The sequence below is a fragment of the Triticum aestivum genome, chromosome 4B, assembly GCF_018294505.1.
Source record: "Triticum aestivum cultivar Chinese Spring chromosome 4B, IWGSC CS RefSeq v2.1, whole genome shotgun sequence".
NCBI classification, from domain to species: Eukaryota; Viridiplantae; Streptophyta; class Magnoliopsida; order Poales; family Poaceae; genus Triticum; species Triticum aestivum.
In genome coordinates this window covers 366,673,064-366,689,875 of record NC_057804.1, presented here as the reverse complement: position 1 = coordinate 366,689,875, position 16,812 = coordinate 366,673,064, and the positions used below count along the sequence as shown (strand labels likewise).

At 47.3% G+C, this 16,812-nt stretch overlaps 1 protein-coding gene across 1 annotated transcript in view; it reads right to left on the bottom strand.

Annotated features, from left to right (window-relative positions):
- Positions 1-576: 576 nt before the first annotated feature.
- Positions 577-16,812, bottom strand: part of LOC123094835 (peroxidase 2-like) — a 35,574-nt gene continuing 19,338 nt past the window's right edge. The window contains exon 4 of the mRNA XM_044516720.1: positions 577-962. Coding sequence (XP_044372655.1) covers positions 577-962 — 386 coding nt within the window. The remainder of the gene's footprint in view (positions 963-16,812) is intronic.

The following is a 16,812-nucleotide window of genomic DNA, read 5'->3' as shown; positions in this document are numbered from 1 at the left end:
AGATTGTTTTTGATAAGTCAAACTTTGCGAATTCAACCAAATTTATAGATAAAATTATCTATATCTACAATACCAAATATATAAAATAGAAAACTACATCTTATGATGAATCTATGTATATATGTTTGAGATTCTAGATGTAAATATTTTTCTCCACAAACTTGGTCAAAGTTTGTGATGTTTGATTTTTTTTAAATCTATATGCACTACATTATGGAATGGAGGAAGTACTGATATCCTTTTCATTAGTTAATTTGTACCGAATATTCAACATTTCATACAAGCCCCGGCAAAAAAAAGCATTTCATACAGGAGTTCCTCGGAAGCATTATAAGCAACCCCTTAAGATTTATACAGGAAATATGGGTTGGTAAATTTCTGCTGGTAAGCACAACCATACCATACCGTGATATATAAACCAAAAGGGAATTGAATAAGTCCCTTCAACTCCCCGCAATAAAAAGAGAATAAATCGTTTGAAGAAATTCCAAGAAATGCGGTATCTTATCGGACTCCGGTAAAAGTTACCGACCCTGGGATGACCCGTGCATTCTTTCATAGTTAGGCTTAATTTGCTCAGTTCACCTTGGCACAGTTTAGCCTAACCTGCCCCTGCGCGCCCGTGAGCACGCCTATGTTGCCCATGTTCACCATGCCCAAGGAGAAGTCGGTGCTGAACTGTGCGGCGCTGGACGCGTAGGTGCGAACGAGAGCGTCGGTGGGGCCGCCGTTGAGGAGCTGCTGGTCGGAGTGGAGGAGGCCGCGCTGTGAGACCAGGTTGCCGTAGTAGGCGTTGTCCAAGGCGTTTGGGGTGGACACGTCCAGCGGTGCGAGGTTACCGTCGCCGCCGGACCGCGGGCAGTTACCCTGCAGCGACGCCGCGTACGCCGCGTTGATGTTGGTCTCGCCGTAGATCCGGCTCCTGAAGTTGGTGCATGCCGCCTGCCCGATCGTGTGGGCTCCTGCATGCATGCGTGCACAAGTGTACAATGTACAAATGTAAGTAGAGTGGCCTCAAGTGTACATCACGCGTACAACAGTACAAGTACGATGGAATGGTAAGCTAGGGCCAACTCTAGCTGGCAGACGGTTGTGCGAAAGAACAAAATGTTAGCAAAGGATTAGATCACTTCTTTTTTGAGAAAAGGCCACAACCCGACATTAAATCAAGTCGCCCAAAATACCGAAAGATACAAAGTCTCAAACAGCTCACGAACGACAATCGCCCGCATGTGATTATAGATTAGGACAACTAATAAAATAACTCATGGAGCATGCCTGAACAATTTAATGAATGTAGATCTAAAGCAAGACAAATAGAAGGGAACATGGAGGAGAAGCATTACGATACGAAGAACCTGAGCTGTCGAGAAAGGAGTGGAACAAACTACGAACACACCTCGCACCATCGGTCGTCACTAGAGGGGACCCCTATTTTTCATTGATGTGAGACTCCATCCTAATAGGCTAGGGCTCCCTAGAAATTGAGTTGGCAAGTCCACATATGCCCCTTAGTTAGAAGAGCGTACCTCACAACAATGGATCCTACCATTAGCAAACAATGCCCCCCTTATGCCTCGCTCAATCACATAACATACAGATGTGTGGAGTACAATGCAATTCAAAATAATGCCTTCATGAAGGAAATGACATCGAGGCATTGCCGCCCAAGATCCCAAAGAATCTAGGTTTTCATTCTGAGATCAAAGAGGACAAAGAAAGTCCACAACGGCCCCTTCACAATAGATACGACATCCATGGATATCGTCACTACTAGCTCCAACATGAACTCTCTAGTATCCACCTCACATCTTGACACAACCAGGCCTCTAAGACGACCCCCTCACACAACCGTCGTTGTTCACTACTCGCCAGCCACCGTACTGCCCTCTTGCTCGTGCACACCGTCTAGCGCCTAAGTTGGTAGTCCTACCCACAAAACGTTCTAGTTTCCACGATCCAAAGATGAACTCGCACCCAAACTTTACTCGCCACCACGCTGCAACAAAGGAGTGGCCTTCATAGCCACCATTAGGGAACCTGAACACTGGCCAGGAGAAGCCTTGACTGGCTAACCATGCATTGGAGTTCCACTATAGATCTAGACCCGATATCATATCCCAACCAGTTCGTGCAGGTAGGAGTGGCGAGGGCCTCCCTTGGATATAGATCTAGTGATAGTATCGTTAGAGGCGGTCCGAAGGGGCTCAGGGCTCCAACCCTGCCCCGCAGCTTCGAGGCAGCCAGGAAACCATCCTCCATGCGCTGCCCAGCCAGTCTCTACAAGACACGTCATTATTAACGGATATGAACACGCCATTGAGGGAGATCATCATACTCGCGCCAACTTGGTGCACCGAGATGGCCACACCGGACCTTTGATACTTGATGAGAAGGCCCAGAGCCACCCTAGGTTGAAAGACACGAGGAGGAATGCCCTAACGCCTCCATCTATAATGTGGGATTTGTTCCACGGTGATCATTAGTAAAAGCTAGGGAGGGTGATTACTTGGTGGTGGCAGGGTTCTCAACGGGAGTCACCTGAGTACGCAGGGGCACGAGTAACACATTTTTTCAGATCACCTATTAAAATAGCGATTCATGATGCCATGACAAAAAGGTTTGACATTTAAAATTGCCAATTAGGAGAGGCACGAGTATTATTTTTAAACAATACGGAGGAAAACATATATATTATTCTTTTATCGAACAATTACAATATAGTACCACCAACACCAAGATGGAACCACGTCTTCCCTCTCGTGATGGAAGACCACCAAAAGGGGAAGGAAAAGAGAATTACCTATTTGCCGCATTATGCGACAAATAGCGCGCGCTTCCCACAAGTGACCACGATATGGGACGACCTATTTAACAGCGACTTGTGAATTCTATTTTTTGGTTTTCTTTTTTTTCTTTTCTTTTTTGCCCACCTTTTCTGGTTTTTTCTTTTGTTTTGTTTGGTTTTTTGTTTTTCCTTTGCGGCTGTGACCCGCATCCTGTTTACGGGTTGGCTTTGCGGGGTCTGCCTCTGCGGCTGTCCTCCCCCAACCCGCAAAATGTAAATTTGCACCTCAATTTGCACATCAATTTGCATTTCTTTGCATTTTCAATCACATTGGATACATAGGACATCACCAAACCTTTGCTAGAAAAGCAAGCCCAAAAAAAACAAGAACCACAAGTGTGCATTTTAGAAGATTTTCAACTTCCATAACTTCTCCCACAAGTTAAAGCAATATCTTCTCCATGCACCCATTGTTGATCTGCGGATTCTTAATCTTTACTTCTTCATTATTCTTCTTTGGTTCTAAAGAAGTAGACATTGCTTCCCCTCTAGTTACACATGCATGCGCTTCATTTCCTTCGAATGCACTAAGGAGTGCACGAACGTCTATCCATTTTCTTTCTATCAATAAATCAATGTATTCGCCTTCCCAAAACCAAAATGAGCATCCATCTTCCTACACGCATGATGATGTTCGAAATGAGCAAACATAAGGAGCTATCGAAATGAGCCGAATGCAAAATAGCACGTACCCCGTCGTTTTAGCATTTGAAGAACACCCATCCGGGGTGCTTCGGCATGCCCGAAAAGTCGCCCCAGCACTGTCTGTGGGCATTCGTCGCACTGTATGAGCGACATCGGCGAGCTACAGAGCCTCTGCGCGAGGGCCGAGCCCGGCGGACGGCCGACTAAATCCATGCCGGCAAACCGTCGGCGGCGATGAGCGGACGAACCTGCACCTGCATGCGCCGGTGAGCCTCTGCCGGGGCTGAGCGAGGTGCTTCCCGACCATTCCATAGCTTGGCGCAGCCGGCGGCGGCCGAGAAAGCCAAATCCGGCCGCCCGCAATGAAACGCTGCAGATCCTCAAGGTCCCGGCCCGCCGACGCAGGAGGAGGGGAGGGGAGGGGCGGAGGGCTACGTCGTGCGTTTGGAGGCCTTTCGGCGTGCTCCCGCCGGCCACTTTCGCCGAAATCTTGGGCGGCGGCGGGGCGAGGGGGGGAGGGGAGGCGGTTGGTGGGGGAAAAACGCGGGCTGAAATGTCCCCGACCAACCGCTCCCGCTATAGGCAGGGCACCGACGGGCCGGGAGGGGGGGGGCGCGAATACAAGGGTTGCGGCCGAGTTTTTGCCACGCCCCTCAAAATTTTTTTGCGGGCCGGCCGTGTTTGCGGTGTCTGTTCGGGCGGGGTTTTCGCCGCCGGCCCGCATTTTGGCGGTTATTTTGCGGGTCGGGAGCTTTTGCGGGGTCTGCTAGAGTTGCTCTTACACTCAGCCTCTTCCTCCTTTTAGAGTTGAGGTCCTCACATGAGCAACCCTAATTGACAAATGTGCAGATAACACCTCAATGCATGTCCAATGTTGGCTGCTCTCCAAAGGCACAGAAGTACATGCGTCCCCTACTCCCATACAATCGGCTTTCCTTTGATACAACATGTAACACCCTGGCCCAAATTCGGGCAAATGCACTATCTACATGTGGGACAGGCCCGGGTATACATAACACCCCTCATACACTTTGGTCGCCGCTTTCTATAAAAGCGTTAACTCGCATGCGCTATGCTCGGACACAAGATCCTATATGCTGGGCAAACTCTACCTAAACTCTCTTGGGGGAACTAACCCAACCACACGACTCCACCCCGGCCCACATGGGCCTCCACTAATGTAAGGGGGTATTACACCTCCATCCCGTTGCCTTCTTCAATTTTCGTCACTCTCTTAGTTCTCTCCTTGGCACCTTCCCACCTTGTTCCTATCGCTACCCCATCCACCATATTCTTCTCATTAACGTATCTCCTTCATTGTTCCCCTGGCGTGCGTGCTTCACCCCATGACCGATGATCCAACCATGACATCTCTCTAGGATCCCGGTATTACACGCTAGGCCATGAGTAAGCCCCCTCTCAACCCCCTACCCCTCCCCCCAATGTCTTTGTTGCCCTCGCCTGTATTCGCCGGAATTCACGAGTTAACTTTCACCTTCGGTGTGCCCTCTTTCTCTTTTCTTACTCATCTACTTCGTTGCGCTTGCGACAGACAAGACTCTCAACCCGGTTTTTATTACCGGGCTCGAACATTACTAGCCTCGCAGTTCTTGTTGCTGCGGCCTTGCAGTCAGTACGGCGTGGCAGTGCCAATATATCGGGTGCCATCCGGGCGATTGAAGGATAGGCCAGGCTATGTTCCTTCCACCATTGGAGCACACTGGACTCACCTGCTGGAAGTTGCCACGGGCAGATGGTTAGAAGGGCTGGGCTAATGCCACGGGCGACACGGGCAGCACGGGCGTTGCCCGCGGTGATCGCTGTGATCCGGACGCCGGCGCCCGTCGCTCCTGGTGCTAGGTGTTGGGGAACGTAGTAATTTTAAAAAATTTCCTACGCACGCGCAAGATCATGGTGATGCATAGCAACGAGAGGGGAGAGTAATGTCCACGTACCCTCGTAGACCGTAAGCGGAAGCGTTATGACAACGCGGTTGATGCAGTCGTACGTCTTCACGATCCGACCGATTCAGGTACCGAATGTACGGCACCACCGAGTTCAGCACACGTTCAGCTCGATGACGATCCCCGGACTCCGATCCAGCAAAGTGTCGGGGATGAGTTCCGTCAGCACGACGGCGTGGTGACGATGATGATGTTCTACCGGCGCAGGGCTTCGCCTAAACTCCGCGACGATATGATCGAGGTGGAATATGGTGGAGGGGGGCACCGCACACGGCTAAGGAACGATCACGAAGATCAACTTGTGTGTTCTAGGGTGCCCCCCTGCCTTCGTATATAAAGGAGGGAGGGGAGGGGCGGCCGGCCCCCAAGGGGTGCGCCTGGAGGAGTCATACTCCCACCGGGATTAGGACTCCCTCCTCTTGCCTTGGTGGAGAAGGAAAGGGGGGAGGGGAAAGAGGAAAGGGGGGCGCCCCCCCCCCCCTCCTTGTCCTATTCGGACTAGGGGGAGAGGGGGGCGCGGTCTGCCCTGGCCGGCCCTCCTCTTCTCCCTCATGGCCCATGTAGGCCCAATAACCCCCTGGGGGGTTCCGGTAACCCCCCGGTACTCCGGAAAAATCCCGGTTTCTCCCGAAACGTTTCCGATATCCAAATATAGGCTTCCAATATATCAATCTTTATGTCTCGACCATTTCGAGACTCCTCGTCATGTCCTGGATCACATCCGGGACTCCGAACAACCTTCGGTACATCAAAATATATAAACTCATAATAAAACTGTCATCGTAACGTTAAGCGTGCGGACCCTACGGGTTCGAGAACTATGTAGACATGACCTACAACTATTCTCGGTCAATAACCAATAGCGGAACCTAGATGCTCATATTGGCTCCTACATATTCTACGAAGATCTTTATCGGTCAAACCGCATAACAACATACGTTGTTCCCTTTGTCATCGGTATGTTACTTGCCCGAGATTCGATCGTCGGTATCTAATACCTAGTTCAATCTCGTTACCGGCAAGTCTCTTTACTCGTTACGTAATGCCTCATTCCGTAACTAACTCATTAGCTACATTGCTTGCAAGGCTTATAGTGATGTGCATTACCGAGAGGGCCCAGAGATACCTCTCCGACAATCGGAGTGACAAAACCTAATCTCGAAATACGCCTACCCAACATGTACCTTTGGAGACACCTGTAGTACTCCTTTATAATCACCCAGTTACGTTGTGACGCTTGGTAGCACCCAAAGTGTCCCTCTGGTAAACGGGAGTTGCATAATCTCATAGTTACAGGAACATGTATAAGTCATGAAGAAAGCAATAGCAATATACTAAAGGATCAAGTGCTAGGCTAACGGAATGGGTCATGTCAATCACATCATTCTCCTAATGATGTGATCCCATTAATCAAATGAAAACACATGTCTATGGTTAGGAAACATAACCATCTTTGATTAATGAGCTAGTCAAGTAGAGGCATACTAGTGACTATATGTTTGTCTATGTACTCACACATGTATCATGTTTCCGGTTAATACAATTCTAGCATGAATAATAAACATTTATCATGATATGTGGAAATAAATAATAACTTTATTATTGCCTCTAGGGCATATTTCCTTCAGTCTCCCACTTGCACTAGAGTCAATAATCTAGATTACACAGTAATGATTCTAACACCCATGGAGTCTTGGTGCTGATCATGTTTTGCTCGTGGAAGAGGCTTAGTCAATGGGTCTGCAACATTCAGATCCATATGTATCTTGCAAATCTCTATGTCTCCCACCTGGACTTGATCCCGGATGGAATTGAAGCGTCTCTTGATGTGCTTGGTCCTCTTGTGAAATCTGGATTCCTTTGCCAAGGCAATTGCACCAGTATTATCATAGAAGATCTTCATTGGTCCCGATGCACTAGGTATGACACCTAGATCAGAAATGAACTCTTTCATCCAGACTCCTTCATTTGCTGCTTCCGAAGCAGCTATGTACTCTGCTTCACATGTAGATCCCGCCACGATGCTTTGTTTAGAACTGCACCAACTTACAGCTCCACCGTTTAATAAAAACACGTATCCGGTTTGTGATTTAGAATCGTCCAGATCAGTGTCAAAGCTTGCATCGACGTACCATTTACGACTAGCTCTTTGTCACCTCCATATACGAGAAACATATCCTTAGTCCTTTTCAGGTATTTCAAGATGTTCTTGACCGCTGTCCAGTGATCCACTCCTGGATTACTTTGGTACCTTCCTTCCAAGCTTATTGCTAAGCACACGTCAGGTCTGGTACACAGCATTGCAGACATGATAGAGCCTATGGCTGAAGCATAGGGAACATCTTTCATTTTCTCTCTATCTTCTGCTGTGGTCGGGTATTGAGTTTGACTCAACTTCACACCTTGTAGTATGGGCAAGAACCCTTTCTTTGCCTGATCCATTTTGAACATTTTCAAAACTTTATCAAGGTATGTGCTTTGTGAAAGTCCAATTAAGCGTCTTGATCTATCTCTATAAATCTTGATGCCCAATATATAAGCAGCTTCACCGAGGTCTTTCATAGAAAATCTTTTATTCAAGTATCCCTTTATGCTATCTAGAAATTCTATATCATTTCCAATTAATAATATGTCATCTACATATAATATCAGAAATGCTACAGAGCTCCCACTCACTTTCTTGCAAATACAGGCTTCTCCAAAAGTCTGTATAAAACCATATGCTTTGATCACACTATCAAAGCGTTTATTCCAACTCTGAGATGCTTGCACCAGTCCATAAATGGATCGCTGGAGCTTGCACACTTTGTTAGCACCTTTTGGATCAACAAAACCTTCTGGATGCATCATATACAACTCTTCTTCCAGAAATCCATTCAAGAATGCAGTTTTGACATCCATTTGCCAAATTTCATAATAATAAAATGCAGCAATTGCTAACATGATTCGGACAGACTTAAGCATCGCTACGGGTGAGAAAGTCTCATTGTAGTCAACCCCTTGAACTTGTCGAAAACCTTTTGCAACAAGTCGAGCTTTATAGACAGTTATATTACCATCAGCGTCAGTCTTCTTCTTAAAAATCCATTTATTCTCAATGGCTTGCCGATCATCGAGCAAGTCAACCAAAGTCCATATTTGTTCTCATACATGGATTCCATCTCAGATTTCATGGCCTCTAGCCATTCTGCGGAATCTGGGCTCATCATCAATTCCTCATAGTTCGTAGGTTCATCATGGTCAAGTAACATGACTTCCAGAATAGGATTACCGTACCACTCTGGTGCGGATCTTACTCTGGTAGACCTACGAGGTTCAGTAGAAACTTGATCTGAAGTTTCATGATCAATATCATTAGCTTCCTCACTGATTGGTGTAGTTGTCACAGGAACCGGTTCCTGTGATGAACTACTTTCCAATAAGGGAGCAGGTACAGTTACCTCATCAAATTCTACTTTCCTCCCACTCACTTCTTTCGAGAGAAACTCCTTCTCTAGAAAGGATCCGAATTTTGCAACGAAAATCTTGCCTTCAGATCTGTGATAGAAGGTGTACCCAATAGTCTCTTTTGGGTATCCTATGAAGACACATTTCTCCGATTTGGGTTCGAGCTTATCTGGTTGAAGTTTCTTCACATAAGCATCGCAGCCCCAAACTTTAAGAAACGACAACTTTGGTTTCTTGCCAAACCACAGTTCATGAGGTGTCATCTCAATGGATTTTGATGTTGCCCTATTTAACGTGAATGCGGCTGTCTCTAAAGCATAACCCCAAAACGATAGCGGTAAATCAGTAAGAGACATCATAGATCGCACCATATCTAGTAAAGTACGATTACGACGTTCGGACACACCATTTCGTTGTGGTGTTCCGGGTGGAGTGAGTTGCGAAACTATTCCGCATTGTTTCAAATGTAAACCAAACTCGTAACTCAAATATTCTCCTCCACGATCAGATCGTAGAAATTTTATTTTCTTGTTACGATGATTTTCCACTTCACTCTGAAATTCTTTGAACTTTTCAAATGTTTCAGACTTGTGTTTCATTAAGTAGATATACCCATATCTGCTCAAATCATCTGTGAATGTGAGAAAATAACGATACCCGCCGCAAGCCTCAACATTCATTGGACCACAAACATCAGTATGTATGATTTCCAACAAATCAGTTGCTCGCTCCATAGTTCCGGAGAACGGCGTTTTAGTCATCTTGCCCATGAGGCACGGTTCGCAAGTACCAAGTGATTCCAAAAGCCCATCAGTATGGAGTTTCTTCATGCGCTTTACACCGATATGACCTAAACGGCAGTGCCACAAATAAGTTGTACTATCATTATCAACTCTGTATCTTTTGGTTTCAACACTATGAATATGTGTATCACTACTATCGAGATTCAATAAAAATAGACCACTCTTCAAGGGTGCATGACCATAAAAGATATTACTCATATAAATAGAACAACCATTATTCTCTGACTTAAATGAATAACCGTCTCGCATCAAACAAGATCCAGATATAATGTTCATGCTCAACGCTAGCACCAAATAACAATTATTTAGGTCTAAAACTAATCCCGATGGTAGATGTAGAGGTAGCGTGCCGACCGCGATCACATCAACTTTGGAACCATTTCCCACGCGCATCGTCACCTCGTCCTTAGCCAATCTTCGCTTAATCCGCAGTCCCTGTTTCGAGTTGCAAATATTAACAACAGAGCCAGTATCAAATACCCAGGTACTACTGCGAGCATTAGTAAGGTACACATCAATAACATGTATATCACATATACCTTTGTTCACTTTGCCATCCTTCTTATCCGCCAAATACTTGGGGCAGTTCTGCTTCCAGTGTCCAGTCTGCTTGCAGTAGAAGCACTCAGTCTCAGGCTTAGGTCCAGACTTGGGTTTCTTCTCTTGAGCAGCAACTTGTTTGTTGTTCTTCTTGAAGTTCCCCTTCTTCTTCCCTTTGCCCTTTTTCTTGAAACTGGTGGTCTTGTTAACCATCAACACTTGATGCTCTTTCTTGATTTCTACCTCCGCGGCTTTTAGCATTGTGATGAGCTCGGGAATAGTCTTATCCATCACTTGCATATTATAGTTCATCATGAAGCTCTTGTAGCTTGGTGGCAGTGATTGAAGAATTCTGTCAATGACACTATCATCAGGAAGATTAACTCCCAGTTGAATCAAGTGATTATTATACCCAGACATTTTCAGTATGTGTTCACTGACATAACTATTCTCCTCCATCTTGCAGCTATAGAACTTATTGGAGACTTCATATCTCTCAATCCGGGCATTTGCTTGAAATATTAACTTCAACTCCTAGAACATCTCATATGCTCCATGACATTCAAAACATCGTTGAAGACCCAGTTCTAAGCCGTAAAGCATGGCACACTGAACTATCGAGTAGTCAGCAGCTTTGCTCTGCCAGACGTTTTTAACGTCGTCAGTTGCATCAGCAGCAGGCCTGGCACCCAGCGGTGCTTCCAGGACGTAATTCCTCTATGCAGCAATGAGGATAATCCGCAGGTTACGGACCCAGTCCGTGTAATTGCTACCATCATATTTCAACTTTGCTTTCTCAAGGAACGCATTAAACTTTGCCATCTATCTACAACAAAAATAGACAAGCAAAATACTATCAGGTACTAAGTTCATGATAAATTTAAGTTCAATTATACTTAAGAACTCCCACTTAGATAGACATCCCTTTAATCTTCTAGGTGATTACGTGATCCATATCAACTACACCATGTCCGATCGTCACGTGAGATGGAGTAGTTTCAACACTGAACATCAATATGTTGATCATATCTACTATATGATTCACGCTCGACCTTTCGGTCTCCGTGTTCCGAGGCCATATCTGTTATATGCTAGGCTCGTCAAGTTTAACCTGAGTATTCCGCGTGTGCAACTGTTTTGCACCCGTTGTATTTGAACGTAGAGCCTATCACACCCGATCATCACGTGGTGTCTCAGCACGAAGAACTTTCACAACGGTGCATACTCAGGGAGAACACTTCTTGATAATTTAGTGAGAGATCATCTTAAAATGATACCGTCAATCAAAGCAAGATAAGATGCATAAAGGATAAACATCACATGCAATCAATATAAGTGATATGATATGGCCATCATCATCTTGTGCTTGTGATCTCCATCTTCGAAGCACCGTCGTGATCACCATCGTCACCGGCGCGACACCTTGATCTCCATCGTAGCATCACTGTCGTTACGCCATCTATTGCTTCTACGACTATCGCTACCGCTTAGTGATAAAGTAAAGCAATTACAGGGCGTTTGTATTTCATACAATAAAGCGACAACCATATGGCTCCTGCCAGTTGCCGATAACTTCGGTTACAAAACATGATCATCGCATACAATAAAATATATCATCATGTCTTGACCATATCACATCACAACATGCCCTGCAAAAACAAGTTAGACGTCCTCTACTTTGTTGTTGCAAATTTCACGTGGCTGCTACGGGCTTAGCAAGAACCGTTCTTACCTACGCATCAAAACCACAATGATAGTTCGTCAAGTTAATGTTGTTTTAACCTTCGCAAGGACCGGGCGTAGCCACACTCGATTCAGCTAAAGTGAGAGAGACAGACACCCGCCAGTCACCTTTAAGCACGGGTGCTCGTAACGGTGAAACCAGTCTCGCGTAAGCGTACGCGTAATGTCGGTCCGGGCCGCTTCATCTCACAATACCGCTGAGCCAAAGTATGACATGCTGTTAAGCAGTATGACTTGTATCGCCCACAACTCACTTGTGTTCTACTCGTGCATATGACATCTACGCATAAAACCAGGCTCGGATGCCACTGTTGGGGAACGTAGTAATTTCAAAAAAATTCCTACGCACACGCAAGATCATGGTGATGCATAGCAGCGAGAGGGGAGAGTAATGTCCACGTACCCTCGTAGACCGAAGCGGAAGCATTATGACAATGCGGTTGATGTAGTCGTACGTCTTCACGATCCGACCGATCCAAGTACCGAACGTACGGCACCTCCGAGTTCAGCACACGTTCAGCTCGATGACGATCCCCGGACTCCGATCCAGCAAAGTGTCGGGGATGAGTTCCGTCAGCACGACGGCGTGGTGACGATGATGATGTTCTACCGGCGCAGGGCTTTGCCTAAACTCCGCGACGATATGACCGAGGTGGAATATGGTGGAGGGGGGCACCGCACACGGCTAGGGAACGATCACGAAGATCAACTTGTGTGTTCTAGGGTGCCCCCTACCCCCGTATATAAAGGAGGGAGTGGGAGGTGCGGCCGGCCCCCAAGGGGTGCGCCTGGAGGAGTCCTACTCCCACCAGGAGTAGGACTCCCCCCTCTTGCCTTGGTGGAGAAGGAAAGGGGGGAGGGGAAAGAGGAAAGGGGGGCGCCGCCCCCCCCTCCTTGTCCTATTCGGACTAGGGGGAGAGGGGGCGCGCGGCCTGCCCTGGCCGGCCCTCCTCTTCTCCCTCATGGCCCATGTAGGCCCAATAATCCCCTGGGGGGTTCCGGTAACCCCCCGGTACTCCGGAAAAATCCCGGTTTCTCCCGGAACGTTTCTGATATCCAAATATAGGCTTCCAATATATCAATCTTTATGTCTCAACCATTTCGGGACTCCTCGTCATGTCCTGGATCACATCCGGGACTCCGAACAACCTTCGGTACATCAAAATATATAAACTCATAATAAAACTGTCATCGTAACGTTAAGCGTGCGGACCCTATGGGTTCAAGAACTATGTAGACATGACCTAGAACTATTCTCGGTCAATAACCAATAGCGGAACCTGGATGCTCATATTGGCTCCTACATATTCTACGAAGATCTTTATCGGTCAAACCGCATAACAACATACGTTGTTCCCTTTGTCATCGGTATGTTACTTGCCCGAGATTCGATCGTCGGTATCTAATACCTAGTTCAATCTCGTTACCGGCAAGTCTCTTTACTCGTTACGTAATGCATCATTCCGTAACTAACTCGTTAGCTACATTGCTTGCAAGGCTTATAGTGATGTGCATTACCGAGGGGGCCCAGAGATACCTTTGGAGACACCTGTAGTACTCCTTTATAATCACCCAGTTACGTTGTGACGTTTGGTAGCACCCTGTTGCCCAATATGCGACCCTATCCAAAAGGAACTCGAAGGTCCCACCAAGGATAGACCCGCATATTGAAACGCTTTTGCAAGGTGGATATCATTACATCAACATTACATAATAGATGGGGATACATACATAAGGCATACAATGCCACACGAATACAACATCACAATACATAAGAGCATCATCCGCCTATGGATGAAACACAAACATAAACTCAAACGACATCCACCCTGCCGACCTGGAACCTATCCCCTGATCGAAGAAGAAGCAGAAGAAGAACTCAACGCAAGCAAGCATCGCTCTCGCGTCATGATCATCGCATGAACCTGTACCTGCAACGGTTGTTGTAGTAATCTGTGAGCCACGAGGACTCAGCAATCCCATTACCATGGGTATCAAGACTAGCAAAGCTTAATGGGAAAGGAAGGGGTAAGGTGGTGAGGCTGCAGCAGCGACTAAGCATATATGGTGGCTAACATACGCAAATAAGAGCAAGAAGAGAAGCAAAGGAACGGTCGTCAACTGGCAATGATCAAGAAGTGATCTTGAACTCCTACTTACGTCAAACATAACCCAAAGACCGTGTTCACTTCCCGGACTCTGCCGAGAAGAGACCATCACGGCTACACACACGGTTGATGCGTTTTAATTCGGATCTGGTGTCAAGTTATCTACAACCGGACATTAACAAATTCCCATCTGCCTATAACCGCAGGCATGGCTTTCGAAAGATTATACCCTGCAGGGGTGTCCCAACTTAGCCCATGACAAGCTCTCGTGATCAACGAAGGAATAGACCTTCTCCCAGGAAGACCCGATCAGACCCGGAATCCCGGTTTACAAGATATTTCGACAATGGTAAAACAAGACCAGCAAGACCGCCCGGTGCACCGACAATCCCGATAGGAGCTGCACATATCTCATTCTCAGGGCAACACCGGATAGGTCAGCCTACGAGTAAAACCAGACCTCGAGTTGCCCCGAGGTGGCCCCGCAGTTTGCCCGGTTCGGACCAACACTTAGACAAGCACTGGCCCGGGGGGGCTAAAATAAAGATGACCCTTGGGTTAATTACGCCCAAGGGAAAATATAGGTAGTGGTGAGGCAAATGGTAAAACCAAGGTTGGGCCTTGCTGGAGGAGTTTTATTCAAAGCGAACTGTCGAGGGGGTCCCATAAATCACCCGACCGCGTAAGGAACGCAAAATCCGGGAACATAACACCGGTATGACGGAAACTAGGGCGGCAAGAGTGGAACAAAACACCAGGCATAAGGCCGAGCCTTCCACCCTTTACCAGGCATATAGATGCATTAATAATATAAGAGATATTGTGATATCCCAACCAAAATCCTGTCCACCATGGAGAAATCTTCAACTTCACCTGCAACTAGCAATGCTATAAGAGGGGCTGAGCAAAGCGGTAACATAGCCAAGCAATGGTTTGCTAGGGAGGGTGTCAAAGGTTAGAGGTTCATGGCAATTTGGGATGGCTTGATGAGCAAAAGATAGGTAACACAGCATAGCGATAGAACGAAGCAACTAGCATAGCAATGATAGTAGTGAGATCCAGGGTAGCGGTCATCTTGCCTGAAATCCCGCAAGGAAGAAGAACGAGTCCATGAAGAAGACAAGCGGAAGTAGTCGAACGAATACTCACAATCGCAACATTACCGGAACTAAGAAGCAACACCGGAAAGAAACAAACACACGGTAAATGCACAAGCATAAACATGGCATGATGCACAAACAAGTATGATGCATGTCCGGTTTAAAAAGGCATGGCATGGCAAAGTGCAACAAACAATACTACAAATTAAGTGGAGCTCAATATGCAACGAGTTGCATATTGACGAAACACCACATGACTTATTTAGTTCTCTCTCGGTTATGTACACATCAATATTAAATGTTGGTTAACATGGCAAGAGGTGAGGCACAATAAAACTACCTATCTAAGCAAGTTTAAATGAGGCCGGAACAACAAAACAATAATTCTGAAAAATCCCCATGTGCATAAAATGAATTTGGTACTGTTCTGCCCTAAACACAATTTTATTGTTGTTAAACAGGAAAATAAAGTGGACCATGTTAAACTAGGCATTTTTCCACCCCATTTACATATAAAGTTTATTTAGAACCGAGCTACGGTTATTTAGTTATGAAATAAAGCATTTTAACATGGCAATATGCAAAATAAACACAAACAGCATGTTAAACATTTTTAACATAGATGAAAGTGGCATATTATTAATCTACACAATTTTCTGAGCATTTTACATGTTTGAATCATTTTAATCCGATGCACGATTAATGTGTTATTAATGCATGAACTTCAGGGGTTTTTCTGTAAATCTGTAACTCTGGATAAATGCTAAAAACGGAACAGGAAAAAAACATGCATCGGGCTGAAACTGTAGGCTGGCCCAACAGGAGAAAAAAACAAAAGGAGGGGGCGCTGGGGGTGGCCTCACCTAGTGGGCTAAGGCCCAGTCGGTGGAAGAGGTAGGCTGGCGGGGTGCTGGGCCTTGGCGCTGGAGGGGAGGCAGCCCAGGCGCAGGGACTCGGTCAACGCAGGTGAGCAGAGGCGCTGGCTGCGGTCGCTCGTTCGTTTCTGAAGATGGAATAGTAGCAGGTTCAGGCGGCGGACGGATGAACTCCGGCGGGAGTTGGGACTCCAGCGACATGGGATGACGGCGGGAATGGGCAGATCTGGTCCCTGGGCACCGGATCTGGCCGGAGGTGGACGAGGACGGCGAGGGGCGGCACGGATCCGAGAGCAGGAACGATGGGGCCGCGAGATCCGGCGAACTCCATGCAGCGGCACGACGAGGCTCCGGGGTCCTGCGGAACATGGGGAGAGAGAGCTATGTGAGAGGAAGAGGAAGAAGCACAGGCAGGGGAAGGAGAGAGGAGCAGGATCGGCCTGGTGGTCGCCGGCGGCGAGGCGCTGGTCGTCTGCGGGGATCGGGCGCGGAGCTCGGGGCGCGAGGGAGTTGCGGGCGATGACGGCTTCGCGCGGGCTCGTCCCGGCCCGGATCTGGCCCGGGGCGGGCCTGCGATGGGCTCCGGCGGGCCCTGCGGGAGGAGGAGGGAGGCAGGGGCGACAGGTGGAGGCTGCGGGTTGGGTGGAAGCGCGTGGCTGGGCGATGTGGCGCGGCCTAATTGGCTGGGACGACGCCTCAGGTGGCAGCGCGGCGATTGGCGGCGCGCCAAGTGGCGGCG